Source organism: Pecten maximus, chromosome 9 (genome assembly GCF_902652985.1).
Source record: "Pecten maximus chromosome 9, xPecMax1.1, whole genome shotgun sequence".
Classification (NCBI taxonomy): domain Eukaryota; kingdom Metazoa; phylum Mollusca; class Bivalvia; order Pectinida; family Pectinidae; genus Pecten; species Pecten maximus.
The window spans coordinates 28,365,076-28,387,382 of NC_047023.1; the positions used below are offsets into that span (position 1 = coordinate 28,365,076).

Here is a 22,307-nt window from a genome sequence, read left to right on the forward strand (position 1 = left end):
CCAAGTTTGAATCATTTCCAATAGAAATTAAACAAACAATGCTCAAGTGATTTCTGTATATAAACTATAGTGAAGTTAATCCCCTCCCCAGAGGCAAATCACCCAATTTGACACTTACTGGCCCCACCCCTCTGGCTCTGGGTTTGGAGAACATATGGTTGTCCTTCGGCAATGGAAGGTTCTGCAAACTTTCATTGTTTTAAATTAGTTTAGAAGTTAGTAAGAAGTTGAAAATATGAAAATGTTTGTGGACCTGCAGTGATCAAATATCTCATTATTTTATTCCCATTGTTACCTAGTAACAAGAGGCCCATGGGTCTTATCGGTCACCTGAGTTCTGATATGTATACCAATAGCGGACTTCAGCTTTGACGAACTTGACCTTTGTAATCATGACTGTAGGATAAGACTACTACTGGTCCAATATCATGATCCTAGATCTAAACTGTGAAGGACTATAACTGTACCACATGTTATATTAGCATTGAAGTAACCAGCTTACTGAAGAGAGATACACTTTAGTACTATCTATAAGTCATGTTTGCTGAGATTTGACATTTAAGAGTAATAGGTACCTTCTTCAAGTACTGATATAAAACAACAGAGAATGTGTAACACATTTAGAGTGCTTTGTTTATCACTTTATTCCTTACAATATTAGATAAGTCAAAAGGATGACCATGTAACATTCTAAGTTATCATAAGTTATTATATAATTATTTGAGATGGACAGAGGTTTTTTGCCTGTGTCTGTCATGTATCAAATCATAATATTGATGAGGTAATTAACGATTAGTGTCAATTGTTCATTCAAAACATAGAAATATTTGGTCAGTCATTCCAAGCAAGGTGAATCAGTATCTGTTGAGAAAGCATTCTGTAGGAAAACATTGGTAACAAAATGATTCAAGAAACATAACTGTATATGAGGAAGAAGCCTGAAAATAAGTATCACTAGGAATTAAAAACATGATTTCCTCAATATAACTTTTACTCAAAGCAAGATTTATTATAGTGAGGTTCTGAAAATTACCCATTTGCTTGGGGATAACCCATATTTTTTTTAATATTTCCTATGACAAATTTTAAATTATCCTATTGCTCCTGAAGAGGCTGCTTGTCCAGTTAGATTACCGGCTTTTCGTTTGAACCGTGAACCCTCATTGATTAACCTACAGATTGTGGTCATGTCACTAGTTTAATATACAAAACTTGGTGACACTGCCTTACAGTGCCTTCCCAAGGATAGCATGAGCATGGAAGGTAATTGGCCTAGGGGACATAACTCTATTTGATATTTTGGCAATTTTGTCCAATAAACATGAAATAGGAAGTAAGTCTGCAGACAAACTTGATATCAAAAAATAACAAAAGAGCATTAAGTTTTTTGAAATTCCATAAAAAAATTGCACACACCTGTGAGGTATACTTATATGGAATTTTGGTAAAGAGTTCTAGAAAGAGAGATTAGAAAGAAGGTGTAATGAGAATGAAAATTCAATGAACAGAAATGACAGAGAACAATCCAGAACATGTCCTGGCATTAATTAACAGTTGACAAATAAAGATTTTATAAATAAAACTTCCACTCTAGTATTGCAGATTTTAAAAAAGTGTATAAAACATATTAACAATTCACTTTTACTACTTAAAATTCTGATTACACAAAAACATAACAAGTAATAGGTTTATGGTCAATAGTTGTTTAAATCTCTCTTTCAAAAGAAGTTGGAATATTATCACCAGTTCTAAATAAGTTTCATACTGACCCTTCCAGTAAGATGACCTAAAAATTCTAACAATTGTGTGATCCGCAATAATTGCAATACATGTACAAAAATATAAAAATAAAAATTAGAAAAAGACGTTTTGACGGAGGTCACAGTTTCCATGAATAACTCATAAGTCTGGGGGATCGTATATAATCTATAACATGTTGGTAAAAAAAACTGACTGAGAAAAAAAAAACTAACGTGCTGTCCATGTAGTGAAGGGAACCATATTGTCCATTTCGTATAATACCTGTCACCTGCTTTGTCACTAAGACGTTACTCATCAGAGGTAAAGTGAGCGGAGTCTGCAGTCCTTTATATAGAGTTGTATAGGGTGGCGCAGGGTGACGCAGGGTGGCGCAGGGTGACGCAGGGTGGCGCAGGGTGGCGCAGGGTGGCGTAGGGTGGCGTATGGTGACGCAGGGTGACGCAGGGTGGCGTATGGTGACGCAGGATGGCGTATGGTGGCGTAGGGTGGCGTAGGGTGACGCAGGGTGACGCAATGTTGCTCTAGGAAAATTGTTTTAAGTTTTTAAAGTTTATGTGTGTTGTTTGCATATAAAAAAGGAAAAAGAATGGTTCATGTTACGGGGAGATGGAATGGCTAATGAAGAGACATAAGCTGGCTTGGTTCCATCCGTTGGTAAATGTGTATGTCTCGGTATGTTCCGTAATTTGATGCGATTGTTGCATGTGTTGAATGTTCCATTTACCAGTCAGCGTGTTGCTGTGTTATCTTGGCGACTATAGCGTTCAAGCTGTACAGTCAATGTGTATCTTGTCTCTTGTGAGACGAAGTGTGACGTAGGTGATGTAATAATGAGTTCACCAAGATAATGCTGTGACGTCATGGAGTGGTGATCCGCGTGTCCGGAGTTGACGTGAGAGCATTGTGTCCGAGTTGAACGGAGGAGTGATATGTTGGTGTATGATGAATACCTTTGTTAGTGTATTCTATTAGAGGTGGTTCTAGTCGCCCTGTTCACGTATATTTGTTGTCATACGCAGTCCAAGTGATAAATGTGAATAGGATAAATAAATAACATGTAGGTGACTCGGCTAAGTGAGAAATGCCAGATTACTCGATAAAAAACAGTTATGAGTCCTCTGATTAAGTTAAGTTAAAATCCTAGATTCATTCTCCTTTTTTTCTTGTGAGATTTCCAGTCTGTTTTAGGAGAATCAATTGCGCCATCCTGCTGAAGTCTTGGAGTAAAAGAAGTCAATTGTGAGTTGTTATGTATAGGAGTGGTCTTATTTGGCAAGGACCCTGAAAACATGGTGAAAGACTGAGCAATATCTTGTGAAAAGAATTGACTATCCCCTTCATCTATGTTTTCAATATAACCATCAGTTGATTGAGTCACTCTATAACTTTTGTCCGAAGAGAAATTTTCCAAGTCATTTGTTGATTGTCTTATAACATCCTGATTTGAATTATTAGAAAAGAAACTCTCTGAAGATGAACGTCTTTTTCTCTTTTTTCGAGAATGTACCTTTGTGAAATCTGTGTTTTCTAAGTTTTCCAGCACAGCACCGGTTGTTACACTGGACGAGTTAGAAACATTTTCTGGGAGATCTTCATCTTCTCTCAATGTCTCAATACCAAACAGTCTATGGAAACTAGCATCACTGTCTTCTCCATCTGATTCCCTATTGTTTATCAATTCCATATTACCACTCCCGCAGTCCCTGGCTGGTGGTAGATTTCCACCTTCCACAGCTTGTTGAAGATTTCTGATCAACTGCTGGTCATCATTTTCAACTCTGTTGGACTTATTCAGCCTCTTTTCTTTATTTTCCTCCTTCTTTTTTTTCACTTCTTCATCCTGAAATAGTCAAAACAGAATGTTGTTTTATTAATTTTTACGAAACTGAATTATATAAAATATGTACAGGTACATCAACTGCATACTGTAGTTCTGTATTCATTATTCAGTATATACTGCAGTTATGTATCATTATACAGTATATACTGTAGTTCTGTATTCATTATTCAGTATATACTGTAGTTCTGTATTCATTATTCAGTATATACTGTAGTTCTGTATCATTAATCAGTATATACTGTAGTTCTGTATTCATTATACAGTATATACTGTAGTTCTGTATCATTATTCAGTATATAGTGTAGTTCTGTATTCATTATGCAGTATATACTGTAGTTCTGTATCATTATACAGTATATACTGTAGTTCTGTATTCATTATACAGTATATACTGTAGTTCTGTATCATTATTCAGTATATACTGTAGTTCTGTATCATTATTCAGTATATACTGTAGTTCTGTATCATTATTTAGTATATACTGTAGTTCTGTATCATTATTCAGTATATACTGTAGTTCTGTATTCATTATACAGTATATACTGTAGTTCTGTATTCATTATACAGTATATACTGTAGTTCTGTATCATTATACAGTATATACTGTAGTTCTGTATCATTATTCAGTATATACTGTAGTTCTGTATCATTATTCAGTATATACTGTAGTTCTGTATCATTATTTAGTATATACTGTAGTTCTGTATCATTATTCAGTATATACTGTAGTTCTGTATCATTATTTAGTATATACTGTAGTTCTGTATCATTATTCAGTATATACTGTAGTTCTGTATCATTATTCAGTATATACTGTAGTTCTGTATCATTATTCAGTATATACTGTAGTTCTGTATCATTATTCAGTATATACTGTAGTTCTGTATCATTATTTAGTACTGTATCTAGGTAAAGGTGATGTTTGTGATTCTTTTTCACAATCCTTTACCAATTGACTGAAAAATCAATTTCCGTAGTTTTCTTTATTATAAATTCATTCAATTTCAAGGTATCTTATTTTTCACAATGTCGAGTATGTGTTGTCATGTGTGCTTACTACATCGTGGTCATACTTGAGGGGACCCAGAAGTGGTTTATGATATAGTCTGAATCAACTCTTTGTAACCTGCTGACATAAAATGACTGCTGCGTGAACACTCACCTTCTCTAGTAACAGAGCAGTAAGGTCAGGACTCTCTTCCTCCCACAGGGCTACCAAGATTTTACTCAGGGCATTCGTTTTTGGAAAGCTCTCCTTTGTCCCTCTGGTCGAGGATTCAGGCATTTCCTTGAGATTTCCAGAGTTTTGTGTATTATGCGGAGTCTCCCACAGGTATTCCTTTGACTTGTATCGATCTCCCCAGTGTCTGATACCATCTGGCTGGTATCTAACCACTCTCTGTAATAAGCATTGGTTACACAAAGCTTCAATTGAAATTGAAATAACACTTTGATATTTTTTCAACAGAATTGCATCATGTGTCTGATAAAGGGAGACAATCAATTACAGGTACATCATTAAAATGTCTCTGTTAAGGAGAGGGCTCGTTAGTTGTTAGGACTTTAATCTCATCAACTCTATCCATTTTGGACAATACCATATGCTTAAACCCAGGAGAGAAGTTTCATTGGCTTTTCCTGTCCCCAAGAGTAAATGTTAAGTTCTGTATTTATCCAAAAATAAGCCCTCTCCCTAGCTTTAAACTTTAGTACTATATTTATCTTCAAATAAGCCCCCTCTCTATTGTTAAAACTTTAGTACTATATTTATCTTCAAATAAGCCCCCTTTCTTAGTGTAAAATTTCAGTACTATATATATATTCATATAAGCCCCCTCCCCCAGTGTAAAACTTTAATACTTTATTTATCCACAAATATGTCCCTCTCCCCAGTGTAAAACTTTAGTACTTTATTTATCCACAAATATGTCCCCCTCCCCAGTGTAAAAGTTTAATACTTTATTTATCCAAAAATATGTCCCCCTCCCCAGTGTAAAACTTTAGTAATTTATTTATCCACAAATATGTCCCCCTCCCCAGTGTCAAACTTTAGTACTTTATTTATCCACAAATATGTCCCTCTCCCCAGTGTAAAACTTTAGTACTTTATTTATCCACAAATATGTCCCCCTCCCCAGTGTAAAAGTTTAGCATTAAAATTTGAAGAGGGCTTATCTGTGAATCAGTTTTAGCTTACTATTTTAAAATTGATAATTGCGTTTGTGAAAATTAAATAGGGGAGCTTTCTAGTGGATAATTACAGTATGCTATCAATATTTCAAAAGTAGTCAGATGTCACCTTTAACTGTTTATCTTTGACCAATGACCAACAAAATCGTATCAAATGTAGATTTCCATGTGCTGATACTACATTGTGAATATGAACCAATTGGTTGAGGGTTTCATGAGATATGGTGCTATAGTCGGTTTGTACCAGTACACCCTATATTATTAAGAGGGAGTCTAATAAAGGATAAGGGTTATGAACTCACCTTGCCTGCTTGTACCAGCTGTTGGCCAGTGGTCAAACTCTGATGACAGGCTGGACAATGGTCAGTGTCAGCATCAATTTTCTCCACCTCTGGGTGACAAAGTGGACAACTGATGTGGGGCTGCTTTGCCAGAGATAGATCTGTTGGATTACATGTACATAACAAAACACTGTATGAAGTAAATCAGATCTAAATCTTATAATTTACATGTCATATCTAAACAACACTGAACATAACTGACAAACTTTTAGTTGACTAATGACCAGTGTCTTTGGTCGTCTATTTTAATATTTTCTATTTCGATTCTCAATTTCCACACTTTTAGCCTCAGAAAACAGTAACAGGTGACCTTTATATAGAGGTCCATATTCAATTTAATTATTTTACACTGGAAACAGGAACAGGTGACCTTTATTGAGAGGTTATTATTCAATTTAATTGTTTTGCGCAGAAAAGAGGAACAGGTGATTTTTATAGAGAGGTTCATATTCAATTTAATTATTTTAGACTGGAAACAGTAACAGGTGACCTTTATAGAGGGCTTTTATAACGTAAGATGACCTTTAAGGCAAGTTTCCAAGTAGATAAATTTTGTCATTTAGTATATTTTTGACACCTTTTATATAATTCAATGTATGTAGGGGTGCAAGAAAGTTGATCCAGAATGTCCAATACATATTATGACAACCACACATATGAAAGCTACTGTTCACAAAAATATAAACTTACTTGTACGAACATAATTTGTTTGCGGTGTCAGGATTTGTTTGTTATTTTTGTCTTTCGCCATTTCTTTGCTTTTTTTAACATATCTTGAGATCCATTTGAGACCCTTCTTGATGGTGATGTCGTCCCAAGATTGGATTTCTCTCTCCGTGGAGCAGGTTTTGTCATGTACCTCACCAGAGAATTGGTACCCCTGGTAAAATATTTCTCCATAGCTGTCCATCTGTAGGAAAACACGCACCACATACATATCATTATATAGTTGCGGGATTCCACTTAATTACCAGACATAATTATGGTGTGTGTATAAAATTGATGAATATTTTGTGTCCATAACTGGATGCATGAATTAGGCTTGTAAGTTGTTATTTGTACTTTGTATATTTCTTATGGTTAGATATTTTTCCTATTAATGTACATAACTTTTTTTTTATTTCTAAATTTGATAAAATCCTTTTTTTTCCTTTTAATATTTTTTAAAAAACCTTAATCAATAGTTCTAGCTGCCTTGATGACTGACTGATTTTACCAGGAGTTTCTTGAATATTTACATATAAGTACATTGTAACATGATGTAAACGACACCTGTATTTACCATACATGTCTCCTGTAATAAAACACAGAGGGCCACACATGAACTCTGACTCAAGGATTGGCTTCTATCAGGATTATCAAGATTATATTTGTTGTTAATTTTGGTAATGTTGATTTCTGATGACTTCACTGCACACTGCATTCTAAAAAATTAAACCATGATAATGACCATAATATCATGAGTGTATAAACTTACCTGGACAGCAAAGAAACCATCGTCCAGAGGCACTGTGGCTATTCCAGTCAGTGACGTGTTGAACCTCTCTGTCAGTACGATCTCTGCTGTACCTCCACATACAGACCCATGGTGGAAAACATCACTGTCAATAAACAAAACTTGTGTAAGGACAGATCACTGAATAGTGATTGAATATTGTTTGGTGATGATCGGCTAAAAATCTAAAAGAATTTAGTTTGGTTTATTTTGTTTAACATCCTATTAACAGCCAAGGTCATTTAGGGACATGACACAAAAGATGTAGAATGCCTCTGAATCAATAATGGTTCAGCATGCATACTTGGTAGCCCTTCTTATTTTGTACACTACTAATTTTGGACCGTAATTGTAGACTTTTTTTTATTAAATATAAATATGTTTATATCATATTATTCATGATATAATTCCCAAAATAAGATTAGTACTAGGGTAGTGAAGAAAGGACTCTTTCAAATAGTCAATTTTAAAGCATTGGTTTGACTTAAGGAGGTATTAAATGAGTTTATTGTGCAACTAAACACATCCTGAAAAAAAAGTCACTTCAAAATTGAGGAAGAGCATGCAACTGGCTTTAAAGAGAAGATTAAAGAGAAGAGTGCAGTGTAAAATGTATCACAATGTATTAGTCAACCCAACACACCAATATAACTCACTCAATTCTAGACACACGCCAGGGTGCTCCCAAAGCTTGAGCTGCCTTCCCTGAACTACACTTGTAATTGTAGCAGCAAACTTCTGGAGGACTCTGACTGCATATCAAAAGGAGGCTGTGATCTCTTGTTGGAAAGTTGACTCCTTCCAAGTACTGGGGTGGATTGGCCAACATGTGTTTCCAACTTAGCACCTATTGGCAAGCCAAAATAAGACATCATTATTTTCTTAATATGTCAATTTAATGATTATACAACGTAATCTTAAACCTACACACAATCTGTTGGTTTTTTCTCATTTACAGTACAGCCACTAAATGAAACTGTATTTATCATGTAATAAGCCCAGGGGACTAACACATTAACTTAACCTGTGGTAACAAAAAGTGGTGGGCTTATTGCAGGATGGTTATTTAAACGGAACTGCAGTATACATGAATGGGATTTTTACCTGATTACCAAGTAAATATCACTTTAAAAATCCAGACCATGAATAGCTTGAATTGTTTAAATACACATTTTAACTTTTACAGTATATGTATCTTAATATCAAATACAATGTACTGTTTAAAACTCAAGCCTATATACATTTGTAGACCCTAAGTGTCTTACCGGTGTTGAAGGGAATCGCTGGTCGAGCAGGAAGAGGCTGTAATCACAAGCCACAAAGTGGTAAAACTCAGAGGCTGTAGACTGCGTCGATATGTGTATCCTCTCCCCCATCATCAACAGTGGACTAGGCAGGGCAAATAGGTCAACACCAGGCTTTCTGGAACTCTGCTACAACATCGACATTCAGCTTGTGTTTATTACATTGGCCACTACACTATAGAACTTGTGTTAAATTCATTACTTAATGTGTCTAGATAAGGGGATGGCTGGATCACCAGGATTAGTTTGTAATTAAAATAGTTTGTACCCCTAAAGTAGTGACTGGCCAGTAAGATGACCAAGTTATTGGGGTTAGAGACTGAAATGGACATCATTTGTCGAATGCTGTATGTAGATAGAGGGAGAGGGAATTTATAGCATACTGGTAATCGTTTACCATTTGTGGAATGCTGTATGTAGATAGAGGGAGAGGGAATTTATAGCATACTGGTAATCGTTTACCATTTGTGGAATGCTGTATGTAGATAGAGGGAGAGGGAATTTATAACATACTGGTAATCGTTTACCATTTGTGGAATGCTGTATGTAGATAGAGGAAGAGGGAATTTATAACATACTGGTAATCGTTTACCATTTGTGGAATGCTGTATGTAGATAGAGGGAGAGGGAATTTATAGCATACTGGTAATCGTTTACCATTTGTGGAATGCTGTATGTAGATAGAGGGAGAGGGAATTTATAACATACTGGTAATCGTTTACCATTTGTGGAATGCTGTATGTAGATAGAGGAAGAGGGAATTTATAACATACTGGTAATCGTTTACCATTTGTGGAATGCTGTATGTAGATAGAGGGAGAGGGAATTTATAACATACTGGTAATCGTTTACCATTTGTGGAATGCTGTATGTAGATAGAGGGAGAGGGAATTTATAACATACTGGTAATCGTTTACCATTTGTGGAATGCTGTATGTAGATAGAGGGAGAGGGAATTTATAACATACTGGTAATCGTTTACCATTTGTGGAATGCTGTATGTAGATAGAGGAAGAGGGAATTTATAACATACTGGTAATCGTTTACCATTTGTGGAATGCTGTATGTAGATAGAGGGAGAGGGAATTTATAGCATACTGGTAATCGTTTACCATTTGTGGAATGCTGTATGTAGATAGAGGGAGAGGGAATTTATAGCATACTGGTAATCGTTTACCATTTGTGGAATGCTGTATGTAGATAGAGGGAGAGGGAATTTATAGCATACTGGTAATCGTTTACCATTTGTGGAATGCTGTATGTAGATAGAGGGAGAGGGAATTTATAACATACTGGTAATCGTTTACCATTTGTGGAATGCTGTATGTAGATAGAGGGAGAGGGAATTTATAACATACTGGTAATCGTTTACCATTTGTGGAATGCTGTATGTAGATAGAGGGAGAGGGAATTTATAGCATACTGGTAATCGTTTACCATTTGTGGAATGCTGTATGTAGATAGAGGGAGAGGGAATTTATAACATACTGGTAATCGTTTACCATTTGTGGAATGCTGTATGTAGATAGAGGGAGAGGGAATTTATAACATACTGGTAATCGTTTACCATTTGTGGAATGCTGTATGTAGATAGAGGGAGAGGGAATTTATAACATACTGGTAATCGTTTACCATTTGTGGAATGCTGTATGTAGATAGAGGGAGAGGGAATTTATAACATACTGGTAATCGTTTACCATTTGTGGAATGCTGTATGTAGATAGAGGGAGAGGGAATTTATAGCATACTGGTAATCGTTTACCATTTGTGGAATGCTGTATGTAGATAGAGGGAGAGGGAATTTATAACATACTGGTAATCGTTTACCATTTGTGGAATGCTGTATGTAGATAGAGGGAGAGGGAATTTATAACATACTGGTAATCGTTTACCATTTGTGGAATGCTGTATGTAGATAGAGGGAGAGGGAATTTATAACATACTGGTAATCGTTTACCATTTGTGGAATGCTATATGTAGATAGAGGGAGAGGTAATTTATAACATACTGGTAATCGTTTACCATTTGTGGAATGCTGTATGTAGATAGAGGGAGAGGGAATTTATAACATACTGGTAATCGTTTACCATTTGTGGAATGCTGTATGTAGATAGAGGGAGAGGGAATTTATAGCATACTGGTAATCGTTTGCCATTTGTGGAATGCTGTATGTAGATAGAGGGAGAGGGAATTTATAGCATACTGGTAATCGTTTACCATTTGTGGAATGCTGTATGTAGATAGAGGGAGAGGGAATTTATAGCATACTGGTAATCGTTTACCATTTGTGGAATGCTGTATGTAGATAGAGGGAGAGGGAATTTATAGCATACTGGTAATCGTTTACCATTTGTGGAATGCTGTATGTAGATAGAGGGAGAGGGAATTTATAGCATACTGGTAATCGTTTACCATTTGTGGAATGCTGTATGTAGATAGAGGGAGAGGGAATTTATAGCATACTGGTAATCGTTCACCATTTTTGCTCAAAAAAGAGAAGACTTTAACAATGTGGTAAACAAGTTACACTACATTACGATGTACTCCCTACACTGCTCTGACAAGGTGAATTTTAAATGGGTTTGAATTCATTTTTTGGCAGAGGGAACAAGTTTCCTGGTTACATTAGCTTACCCTAGGGTATTGCCTCAATCTTTCTACAGTAACTAGTAAAAGAATGACAGACATGTGACACATAACATATAAATATACATATTATTGAAAGCTGGTATGGGGTACTTACCCTGACATCAAACAGTTGAACAACAGTTGGGTCAGATGCAACAACTTCACGGGGATGTGCTCCAAACTCAGCCCGTCGCCATGGTAATGTACATGAAAACCTGGTGGGCTTGTCTTCTATTACTTTTGTAAGTCTATCAAAACAACGGTCAAATAAATACAGGATTCAAGTATCATACATTGAAATTGTATTTAATCTATGTATTATATATTGCAGCAAAAATATGGGGAGAATACAAACTGACAAACCTCTTAATAATCAAATACATCATGTCCCACCATGTTGATATTTTTTTTAAATCATCTGATTTAATGTTAGTTAATAGTTTTCCCAGACCCAAACACCAGAGGTCAGACATTTCGTCAGATGTCTGGTCTATTTGTTTGTAAGCATTTTTCCATCACTCATATGAGTGAAGGTTATATGGTTTTGTTCATCAAATTATTTCATTCCTTACCTATTATCTGGAGACCACAGATACACAGCTCCAGTTGTCATGGAGACCAAACAATCACCAGGTATGTAATTACTGTAAACAAACATGACCTCATATTATAAATTTTATTGAAAGTTTTAAACGACATTCAAAAACAAGAAAAACAAGAAAAAAAATTCAAGATACAAAAATAATACCACTACTGGTTGGTGACCATTTCTTGCTACTGCATGTGTAACATATGGCACACACAACTTTTCAACTTCCGATATTTTGAAGATCATCTCCAGACCTGCCTCATTTATATGGAAAATGACTGCCCTCCCAATGATGTTTCACACCAAATTTGGTAGAAATCCAACAAAGGTTAAAGATGGGTAAGGTTTTGAAATGTTCCCCTTTTGGAGCCCTGCCCACTGGCCCCAGGGGTTTCACCAGTCTCTTATATGAAATACGATTGGCCTCCTCCAAAGATGTTTCCTACCAAATTTGGATGTGATCAAACCAAGGATTAAGAAAGAGTAGGGTTTTAAAGCAAATATTCACCAAAGTTCCTCTTTTTGTGGCCCCATCCCTATGTCCTCAGGGATGGGACCAGTCTCATTTATATAAAATATGATTAGGCTTCCCCAATGATGTTTCACACCAAATTTGGTAGTAATCTGCCATGGGGTTAAGGAGGAACATTGTTTTAGAAGTACATGTAAAAGTTCAACAGCGGACAATGACGGATGGTGCCTGATGGCTCTTTGGGACCCTTTGGATCAGATGATCTAAAAATAACAAAGTCTTAACAATGGATATTTCTTTACCAACATTAACCTCAGTTCTCATGATGAAAGTAATGGAGAATTTCATTTTTCTTGTTTTCCTCTCATACCTTAAACAAACAGAGGTTGGATATCCCTGTTGTGGAGAGAAATCAGCTACTTCTACTGATGTAAATGAACCACCGTCATGGCCATTACTGTAAAGCCTGCATGTGTTGAGACCTCGAACAGCTATGTGTTCTGTGAACAAAACAAAAAAAAACCTTTATAATTTTTAGTGACAATAATACAGAACAAATTTTAAAAGATTTCAGATGTGAATTGCTTTGTTTTTGTTTCTAACTTACAGCTAACTACCACTATTTCTCTTCTTCTATGTAAGGAATAAAAACTTTTTAATTAACCCAGGTTAAATTTTTTTTAAATAATCTAAGCATATGGTGTATTACAACTTCAGTTCATCTATATTCTGATTTGTCAATAATATAGGAAAAATAGAAATTGTAAGCAAAGAGTATCTTCATATTGGAAAATATAATATTTCATAAAATCAAATGAATAATTATAACTGCTGATATATCCAAAGTAAAATGCAGAATTAAAATAATTTAACTACTGTACACCTGAGACACACCTGGAAGTCACATCACAAATGTACTTACCTACACCTGAGACACACCTGGAAGTCACATCACAGATGTACTTACCTATACCTGAGACACACCTGGAAGTCACATCACAGATGTACTTACCTACACCCAAGACACACCTGGAAGTCACATCACAAATGTACTTACCTATACCTGAGACACACCTGGAAGTCACATCACAGATGTACTTACCTACACCTGAGACACACCTGGAAGTCACATCACAAATGTACTTACCTATACCTGAGACACACCTGGAAGTCACATCACAGATGTACTTACCTACACCTGAGACACCGGTACTTACCTACACCTGAGACACCTGGTACTTACCTACACCTGAGACACCTGGTACTTACCTACACCTGAGACACCTGGTACTTACCTACACCTAAGACACCTGGTACTTACCTACACCTGAGACACACCTAGAAGTAACCTCTCTGACAGGCGAGTCTTCCAAAATCTCATGATGGGTTGGACTCAAAGTCAACTCTTTGTGGTCTATTTGGATATGCGTGATTCCTTGAAACAGTTAAGTTTAATTATACCAGTTGTGACTGTATAGAGACCAGTGTAAAATTAGCCAGTGCTACTGTGTTTGTGTAGTAAGTTGTTGTTATGTTACTGTGTTTGTGTTAAGTTGTTCTTGTGTTACTGTGTGAGTGTTAAGTTTTCCCTTGTGTTACTGTGTTTGTGTTAACAAGTTTTCCCTTGTGTTACTGTGTTTGTGTTAACAAGTTTTCCCTTGTGTTACTGTGTTTGTGTTAACAAGTTTTCCCTTGTGTTACTGTGTTTGTGTTAACAAGTTTTCCCTTGTGTTACTGTGTTTGTGTTAAGTTGTTCTTGTGTTACTGTGTGAGTGTTAAGTTTTCCCTTGTGTTACTGTGTGTGTGTTAACAAGTTTTCCCTTGTGTTACTGTGTTTGTGTTAACAAGTTTTCCCTTGTGTTACTGTGTGTGTGTTAACAAGTTTTCCCTTGTGTTACTGTGTTTGTGTTAACAAGTTTTCCCTTGTGTTACTGTGTTTGTGTTAAGTTGTTGTTTCACTGTGTTTGTGTTAAGTTGTTGTTTCACTGTGTTTGTGTTAAGTTGTTGTTTCACTGTGTTTGTGTTAAGTTGTTGTTTCACTGTGTTTGTGTTAAGTTGTTGTTTCACTGTGTTTGTGTTAAGTTGTTGTTTCACTGTGTTTGTGTTAAGTTGTTGTTTCACTGTGTTTGTGTTAAGTTGTTGTTATGTCACTGTGTTTGTGTTAAGTTGTTGTTTCACTGTGTTTGTGTTAAGTTGTTGTTTCACTGTGTTTGTGTTAAGTTGTTGCTATGTTACTGTGTTTGTGTTAAGTTGTTGCTATGTTACTGTGTTTGTGTTAAGTTGTTGCTATGTTACTGTGTTTGTGTTAAGTTGTTGTTGTGTTACTGTGCTTGTGTTAACAAGTTTTCCTTTGTGTTACTGTGCTTGTGTTAACAACCTTGTGTTACTGTGTGTGTGTTAACAAAGTTTTCCCTTGTGTTACTGTTTGTGTTAAGTTGTTCTTGTGTTACTGTGTGTGTGTTAAGTTTTCCCTTGTGTTAGTGGTTGTGTTAACAAGGTTTCCCTTGTGTTACTGTGCTTATGTTAACAAGGTTTCCCTTGTGTTACTGTGCTTATGTTAACAAGTCTTCCCTTCTGTTACTGTGCTTGTGTTAACAAGTTTTCCCTTGTGTTACATATTGGTATGAAAGGATACTGAGCTGTGAGAAATTGTTTCCTGCTGCAGACACCAGACGTACATCTGTGTTTTTTTTATCAGACGACCTTGAACTCCGAAGATATGACACACAGCCACCTGCATACTCAGAGTTTGTTTTCTGAAGAGGAATAAAATGGTTGTTGCTCTAGATCTGTATGTTATGCAATATTAATTTATTTTTGCAAATATGCCAGAAATAACTGGTATGTAGCAATTATTTTGACACAATCAAACATTATGATAGAATTAGAACCAATCAGATAATGTTTAATTCAATCTTCCTTAAGACGATCTACCTAAGAATAAGATATTGTGTACCTTATATATAGATACAATTAGAGAAGATATTTTAGTTCAGCTAAAATATATATACATGCCTAAGACAATTGATATTGCAGTATAAAATCTCTTTATTACAAAGTTAATGTGTATTGTAAGTAAAGATTGTATAATAAAGACTGCTTACTGGTAAAGCACAGGTTATTTGTAATAATTTATGGCACTGTCCAAGAAAAATAATGACAAAAAAATGTTCAATTTTTTATTTATCAGACAGACTGAGGTTATGAATCTTTACTTGAAACATATTTTCTGTTAAATACTAGACAGTTGTTTGTTACTTGTTCTTTGATAAATGACAAATTACATTACTTCTGAACACATTATTTTTGTAATTGTAAAATCTAGCCATATCAGACAATATTTTCCAGATATCTTTAATCCGAAAGTGCTATAATACTTTTTCACAAGTGTAAACCCACTTACAGAAATATCAGACAGTTCACGGTATTTTTGGTACTGTTCAGTCAGTTTCTGTAGCAGGCCGTTCCGTAGTTCTTTTTCTCCTCCCCTAGTCTGAGTCGACGATGAATAATAGGATCTTATCTGCCATTTTACTCTGTCTGACAATGTGTGATTCTAAAGTCAGAAAACAAACCTTTAATATATGATCCAATAGCAAGAAATGTTTTTTGCTTCCACTACTAATCAGAAAACATTAAACTCAAATATTAAGCATTTACCTCCTTCTGCAATAGTTTTAATATTTACTTCAAGAATTAGAAATGTTTTCCTTAATTGCATTACAGGAAATTATGAAGGTATGAATGGTTTTCTCAGTAAATTCTGAAGTTACAAGTGTAAACAAGGTTTGTTTGGGATGTTGTAAGTACCACGTGCATGCAGCATGTAACAATCTCAGCCAGGACATTTTACAAACTTGTAATTCTAATAGAGGTGTAAAATTTTGAATTCTATCTATCATATATATTTTATCACTATCAAACTTTGGACTAATCTGATTACTGATCTATAATCTTAAAAGTTTATACAACATCACTTGGACTATTTTTATCTAAGCTTTGAAACAGTACAGTACTTACTTTAAAATTGTAAAGCTTTACAAGCTTTTTGAAATTTAGAGCTTCTTCCTGATTTTTTAATATTTCCTTCATAAGATCATTTGTGTTGTTTGTGCACACACCTGAAATAGAGAAGTGGTCTTTGAGAAAGTCATATAGCTCATATTACCTACATTGTTAAGTCAATTTGTTATACATCCTACCATGACAGCCCACTTGTTCTGTGTACAATTTAGCAGCTTTAATATCTATTTTTGTTATATACATTTGGCAAAATCTTCAAAACTATTTGCAAATATTTTTGTTCATTTTTACAGATAATTGTTTCGATTCCCTGTGGATATGTGAGCATGTCTCATACTATAGTAAGTAATACATACTTTCTGGTCTAGACAAGAGAGGTAGTGTTGGTCGTCTGGCACACAAATTATCCTCCTTTCTCTGGAAACCCTCTGGGACCTTCTGGAAAAATACATCATTCTTTTGTCCATAATGGCTACCAACATCTACATTGCCATGAGAACCATACTCGTAGAAAACCTCGTGTCTTTTTGTTGTCTGAGAAGACTGATTTGGGAAATTTGCCTCTGGGAAGTCCATGTCACTGCATTGCCATGTGCAGGACTGTCTGAAATATCAATTAGAAATGGAAATTTATTATTACTTGGTTTTGACAGATAGACCGAATTTCATAAATTGAATTCACCATCAGGAGAGAAGAATTCATGGCAAAGGCAAAGATAATGCAAAACATTATAAAACAAGACATACAAGAGATCCCAGAGGGATCTTGGCGCCCACCATTGAATGATCTTCATAGGTTCCATGTCAGATTGATCTTTTCTCTACTTTTCCCTTCATTTTACTAATCTGTGCAAATTGAGACATCCATCCAGTACTTTTCAAACAAGGGAATCCTAGCTATATAAGAAATTCGAGATTTAACGATAATGGCTGTTTGTTTGCCAGGTTGTTTTCAGGACAGACTGGTCCAAAAATGCAATACAAGGGACCAAGGGGAACCTACTTATGAAATTTGAGAAAGATCCATTCAGTACTTTGAGAAAATTGTCAAAATCGAAGATGGCTGCCTGTCGGCCATGTTATTTTCAGATTGGTCTCAAAATGCAATATGCATAACTAAGCACCAAGGGAAACTTACATATGAAATTTGAGAAAGATCCCTTCAGTACTTTCTCAGAAATAGTGATAACAAACTTCAATTGTCAAAATCCAAGATGGCTGCCTGTCGGCCATGTTGTTTTCGGATTGGTCTCAAAACGCAATATGCATAACTAGGCACCAAGTGGAACCTTCATATGAAATTTGAGAAAGATCCCTTAAATACTTTCTCAGAAATAGTGATAACAAACTTCAATTGTCAAAATCCAAGATGGCTGCCTATCGGCCATGTTGTTTTCAGATTGGTCTCAAAACGCAATATGCATAACTAGGCACCAAGGAAAAACTACATATGAAATTTCAGAAAGATCCATTCAGTACATTCTCAGAAATTGTGATAACAAACTTCAATTGTCAAAATCCAAGATGGCTGCCTGTCGGCCATGTTGTTTTCCAATTGGTCTCAAATCGCAATATGCATAACTAGGCACCAAGGGGAACCTACATATGAAATTTGAGAAAGATCCCTTAAGTACTTTCTCAGAAATAGCGATAACAAACTTCAATTGTCAAAATCCAAGATGGCTGCCTGTCGGCCATGTTGTTTTCGGATTGGTCTCAAAATGCAATATGCATAGCTAGGCACTAAGGGGAACCTTCATATGAAATTTGAGAAAGATCCCTTCAGCACTTTCTCAGAAATAGCGATAACAAACTTCAATTGTCAAAATCCAAGATGGCTGCCTGTCGGCCATGTTGTTTTCTGATTGGTCTCAAAACGCAATATGCATAACTATGCACCAAGGGGAACCTTCATATGAAATTTGAGAAAGATCCCTTCAGTACTTTCTCAGAAATAGCGATAAAAATCTTCAATTGTCAAAATCCAAGATGGCTGCCTGTCGGCCATGTTGTTTTCCGATTGGTCTCAAATCGCAATATGCATAACTAGGCACCAAGGGGAACCTTCATATGAAATTTGAGAAAGATCCCTTCAGCACTTTCTCAGAAATAGCGATAACAAACTTCAATTGTCAAAATCCAAGATGGCTGCCTGTCGGCCATGTTGTTTTCAGATTGGTCTCAAAACGCAATATGCATAACTAGGCACCAAGGGGAACCTTCATATGAAATTTGAGAAAGATCCCTTCAGTACTTTCTCAGAAATAGCGATAACAAACTTCAATTGTCAAAATCCAAGATGGCTGCCTGTCGGCCATGTTGTTTTCAGATTGGTCTCAAAACGCAATATGCATAACTAGGCACCAAGGGGAACCTACATATGAAATTTGAGAAAGATCCCTTCAGTACTTTCTGAGAAATAGCGATAACAAGAATTGTTTACGGACGGAGGGACGGACGGACGGAGGGACGGACGGAGGGACGGACGGACGACGGACCACGGACGCAGGGCGATTTGAATAGCCCACCATCTGATGATGGTGGGCTAAAAACAACACAGAAACATTCAAATTATACATTGATATATATAAAAAAAATGTTGAAGGTGCACGTGACAGACTGCAAGTAATGTAAATCAAAATTAGTAATTGGAAAAAGGTGACATAATACAAGCAATGTAAATCAAAAACATTAATTGGCAATCTAAGGCTTTACATTTTTCACAACCAGTTTCAATCACTATTTAGATTCTCAAGTACATAGCATATATATAATATATATATATAACAAAACCAAAACAAAAAACAAGATAATATATATATATATATAACATATACAGTATAGTAAGTAACACAATTGATGAAGACAACTATATGACTCGTGCCCTGACCGGGCCTCAAACTCGCGATCTACGGCACCCAATCACCTAGCCAGAAACATCCACAGCGTATACCGTTGCGCCACATCGAAGTTCTTAAAAAGAACGTTTCAATGGCGAAGTGATAGTCGGCCCGATATCCTGATCCGATCTTAGTGGAAGTCGTCTAGATCCCAATGTATTTACATACATGGATACGATGTAGACATATATATATTACAAATATTCATCGGTACAAATGGTATCATGTATGTGATGGGTCGCAAATATCTCATTATATTCTTGTGCGATCCGGATTCATATTAAAGGACTCACACAACTAAATCATCCAATCAGCGGGTGTTTCACCCGAACCAAGTCCCTGAGGAAAATGTGTTTCTTATGTTTGTAGCTGTTTTCCTGAGTAAATAACATATGAAATGGGTGTTTCTATATACGAGAATAAAGTGTAGGGTCTTGAGGTTTGGAAAATCAAAAATATACACTCCTACTGAAAATAGAATGGCGTAGGATTCGAGGTGTAAAAAGGCAGGAATTCCCCAGGTGGGGGGTTCCCCAGTGTACTGTTAATGTCAGGGTTACTGTCTTTCGAGTACCCGTGTGCTCTAATATGCCATTAAACCTATACAATAACAACATTTATCCGATAGAAAAAAACTTCAAACTTTAATTTGATATAAATTTCACATCATTTGAACTTCAAATGAGCGAATAAAGGGATGGGGTCACTAGTAATAACATATAGTAAATTATTTAGTTGTGTGCGAGTCCTTTAATGGTAACGACCACATGGTTAGGTGACCCTGACCTGACCCTGACCTTCGGTACCTGTACAGCCATTTTGATTAATAGATGAGAGGGGGGGGGGGGGGGGGGGGGGGGGGGGGGGGGGGGGGGGATCTGATGGAGAGGTCGGGGGGAGGGGGGGGGGGCACTACAGACAAAAACTTGTCAAAGTAAGACTTTTTTGTGAGGTTTTCTAATTAGTCCGTTACATAGTCTCTTAATATTAGTATAGACCAGTACAACTTACTAATTTAGCTGTCTGAATTTCTTGTATTATGTGTTTGAGCTCATTTGTAGGTATTGCCTACAGTTTGTCTTTTGGCCATAGTATGTTCATATTGGTCGGAATTCTGGATATGACAACAAGTGGGAACATCTTTGTTTTCAGACATGATTCTGGATTCAAATACACAAGTAGATATCATTGTTGTGTTGACCAGTGATGTGTGATTGCTGTGTGGGACATTCCCCATTGGAAATCTTAGAGATTTAGAAAGTTTACTGTACTTTCGGCGAATTTTCTCAGAATGCAATGATAATTAATTTCAGTGGGTGTTATATAAATATGGTAGAGTATCTCTGCTAATGAGATTAAAGGATAATGACGTCTGTCAGGCCAGTCAAGCGTCATTATAGCAGCTTAATTGTCCCACCTCTCATTCTGACAGATCACTCAGACACCCCACCTGAGGGAGCAGAATGGCTATGTTTGATTCCCAGATTAAATCTGGTTACCAATGTTTATTTATATCATATAAGCATACTCTTCACCAGTACAAGACAGACTCCCAGTGCATCCAGCCTCTTACATTTTTAAAAAATCTTGTTTTTTTAATAAATTTTCAGGTATCTATTATATAATTATTTAAAAGTTGATAAAACTGCATTGAATTCGTTTATAAGTTTCAAATCATTAGTTAATTAAAGGTACATATGTATATCACAAGTGCAACAATTTAGAAAAAAAATAATGTTTAAAACTGATAGGTTAACGAGGGCATCAACGTAGGTGAAGTCCTTGTTACTCTTGGCACAGTCAAGGTTAGATGTGCCAGCACATCATGGGAGACAATCTGCTATTTCAGGAGAACTGCTGAATACAGGTTGCCGTGACTTGAGAATTTTGTCTGCAGAACATTATAGATTAATTTTAATGAGTTTACGACTAAAGAAAAAATAAAAATTTGCTCTTAAAAGGCTTATACATCGGTGTCCTACCAGGGAGTGTCCAGGGACATTTTGCATGCCTAGGAATTCGTTAATGACGATTTTTTGATATTTTTTTCTGTAACATACTTATGAGACCATTATCTAACACCATGCAAAATTCCATTATTTTCATAATATGCACTGGTCCCATCGAAGTGAGATTTTGCATGGTGGTAGATAATGGGATAATATGTACGTTACAGAAAAAAATATCAAAAAATCTTCATTAACGAATTCCTGGGCGTGAAAAATATCTCCCTGGTCACTCATTACTCCCTGGTCACTCATTAGGCACCCCACCATTAGGTGCACCCTTATACTTGTATCATGCTGTCATGTGCGAGCACTTGAATTCGGCCTCCTAAAGCCAGTTCACTTGTTATACACTTATACCACATTTATAACGTGACATCAAACTACCTTATATACAAAGGTACTATACGTCCAAATGTCAACAATATGTAACTGTTTATATTTACCTGTGAGATGCATTCCATTCATCAAGACAATTTTAATCTTTAAGAAAACAAATCCGGAAATTCAAGTAACGTATTAAATTATGAAACGTAACCGAGGAGGAAACATCCGGATCCATATTTATTAAAATATCATTATATTTTTGTCAGAACTACTGCAGTACTGTATACCGAGTACTAAATAATTGTATCTGCTATATAACAATTCTACATATGTGTGAATATTGACTTTATATGAGTTCATAACTGTAATATTCAATTTAGTTCTACACATTTTTTACCAATCCGGAAATACTTTCCCGGTTTTAGAAGAAA

The 22,307-nt window shown here is 35.9% G+C and overlaps 1 protein-coding gene across 2 annotated transcripts; it reads right to left on the reverse strand.

Moving 5' to 3' along the window:
• Positions 1-615: 615 nt before the first annotated feature.
• LOC117334613 lies at positions 616-22,062 on the reverse strand. 2 transcript variants are annotated; one of them, XM_033894315.1, is made up of 16 exons: positions 21,996-22,062; positions 17,000-17,247; positions 16,641-16,741; positions 16,024-16,176; positions 15,256-15,376; positions 13,942-14,055; positions 12,991-13,120; positions 12,132-12,203; positions 11,675-11,807; positions 8,893-9,057; positions 8,284-8,474; positions 7,610-7,733; positions 6,823-7,042; positions 6,094-6,233; positions 4,764-5,000; positions 616-3,601 (listed from the first exon to the last, which is right to left on the reverse strand). In XM_033894315.1, the coding sequence occupies exons 2-16, from the start codon at positions 17,217-17,219 to the stop codon at positions 2,894-2,896; spliced, it is 2,829 nt and encodes a 942-aa protein (XP_033750206.1). In that variant the 5' UTR covers positions 17,220-17,247; positions 21,996-22,062; the 3' UTR covers positions 616-2,893. The 2 variants fall into 2 exon arrangements, with proteins under 2 accessions (XP_033750206.1, XP_033750205.1); XM_033894314.1 differs by having other exon boundaries at positions 8,893-9,060.
• Positions 22,063-22,307: the final 245 nt, after the last annotated feature.

Bases quoted from the DNA above. Each gene is read 5' to 3' on its own strand.
- LOC117334613 (XM_033894314.1), bottom strand. From the start codon at position 17,219: ATGGACTTCCCAGAGGCAAATTTCCCAAATCAGTCTTCTCAGACAACA. The intron at 16,177-16,640 runs GTAAGTACTGTA...TTCTGACTTTAG, and splicing joins TAAAGCTTTACAATTTTAAA to AATCACACATTGTCAGACAG. The intron at 5,001-6,093 runs GTGAGTTCATAA...TGCTTATTACAG, and splicing joins AGCTGGTACAAGCAGGCAAG to AGAGTGGTTAGATACCAGCC.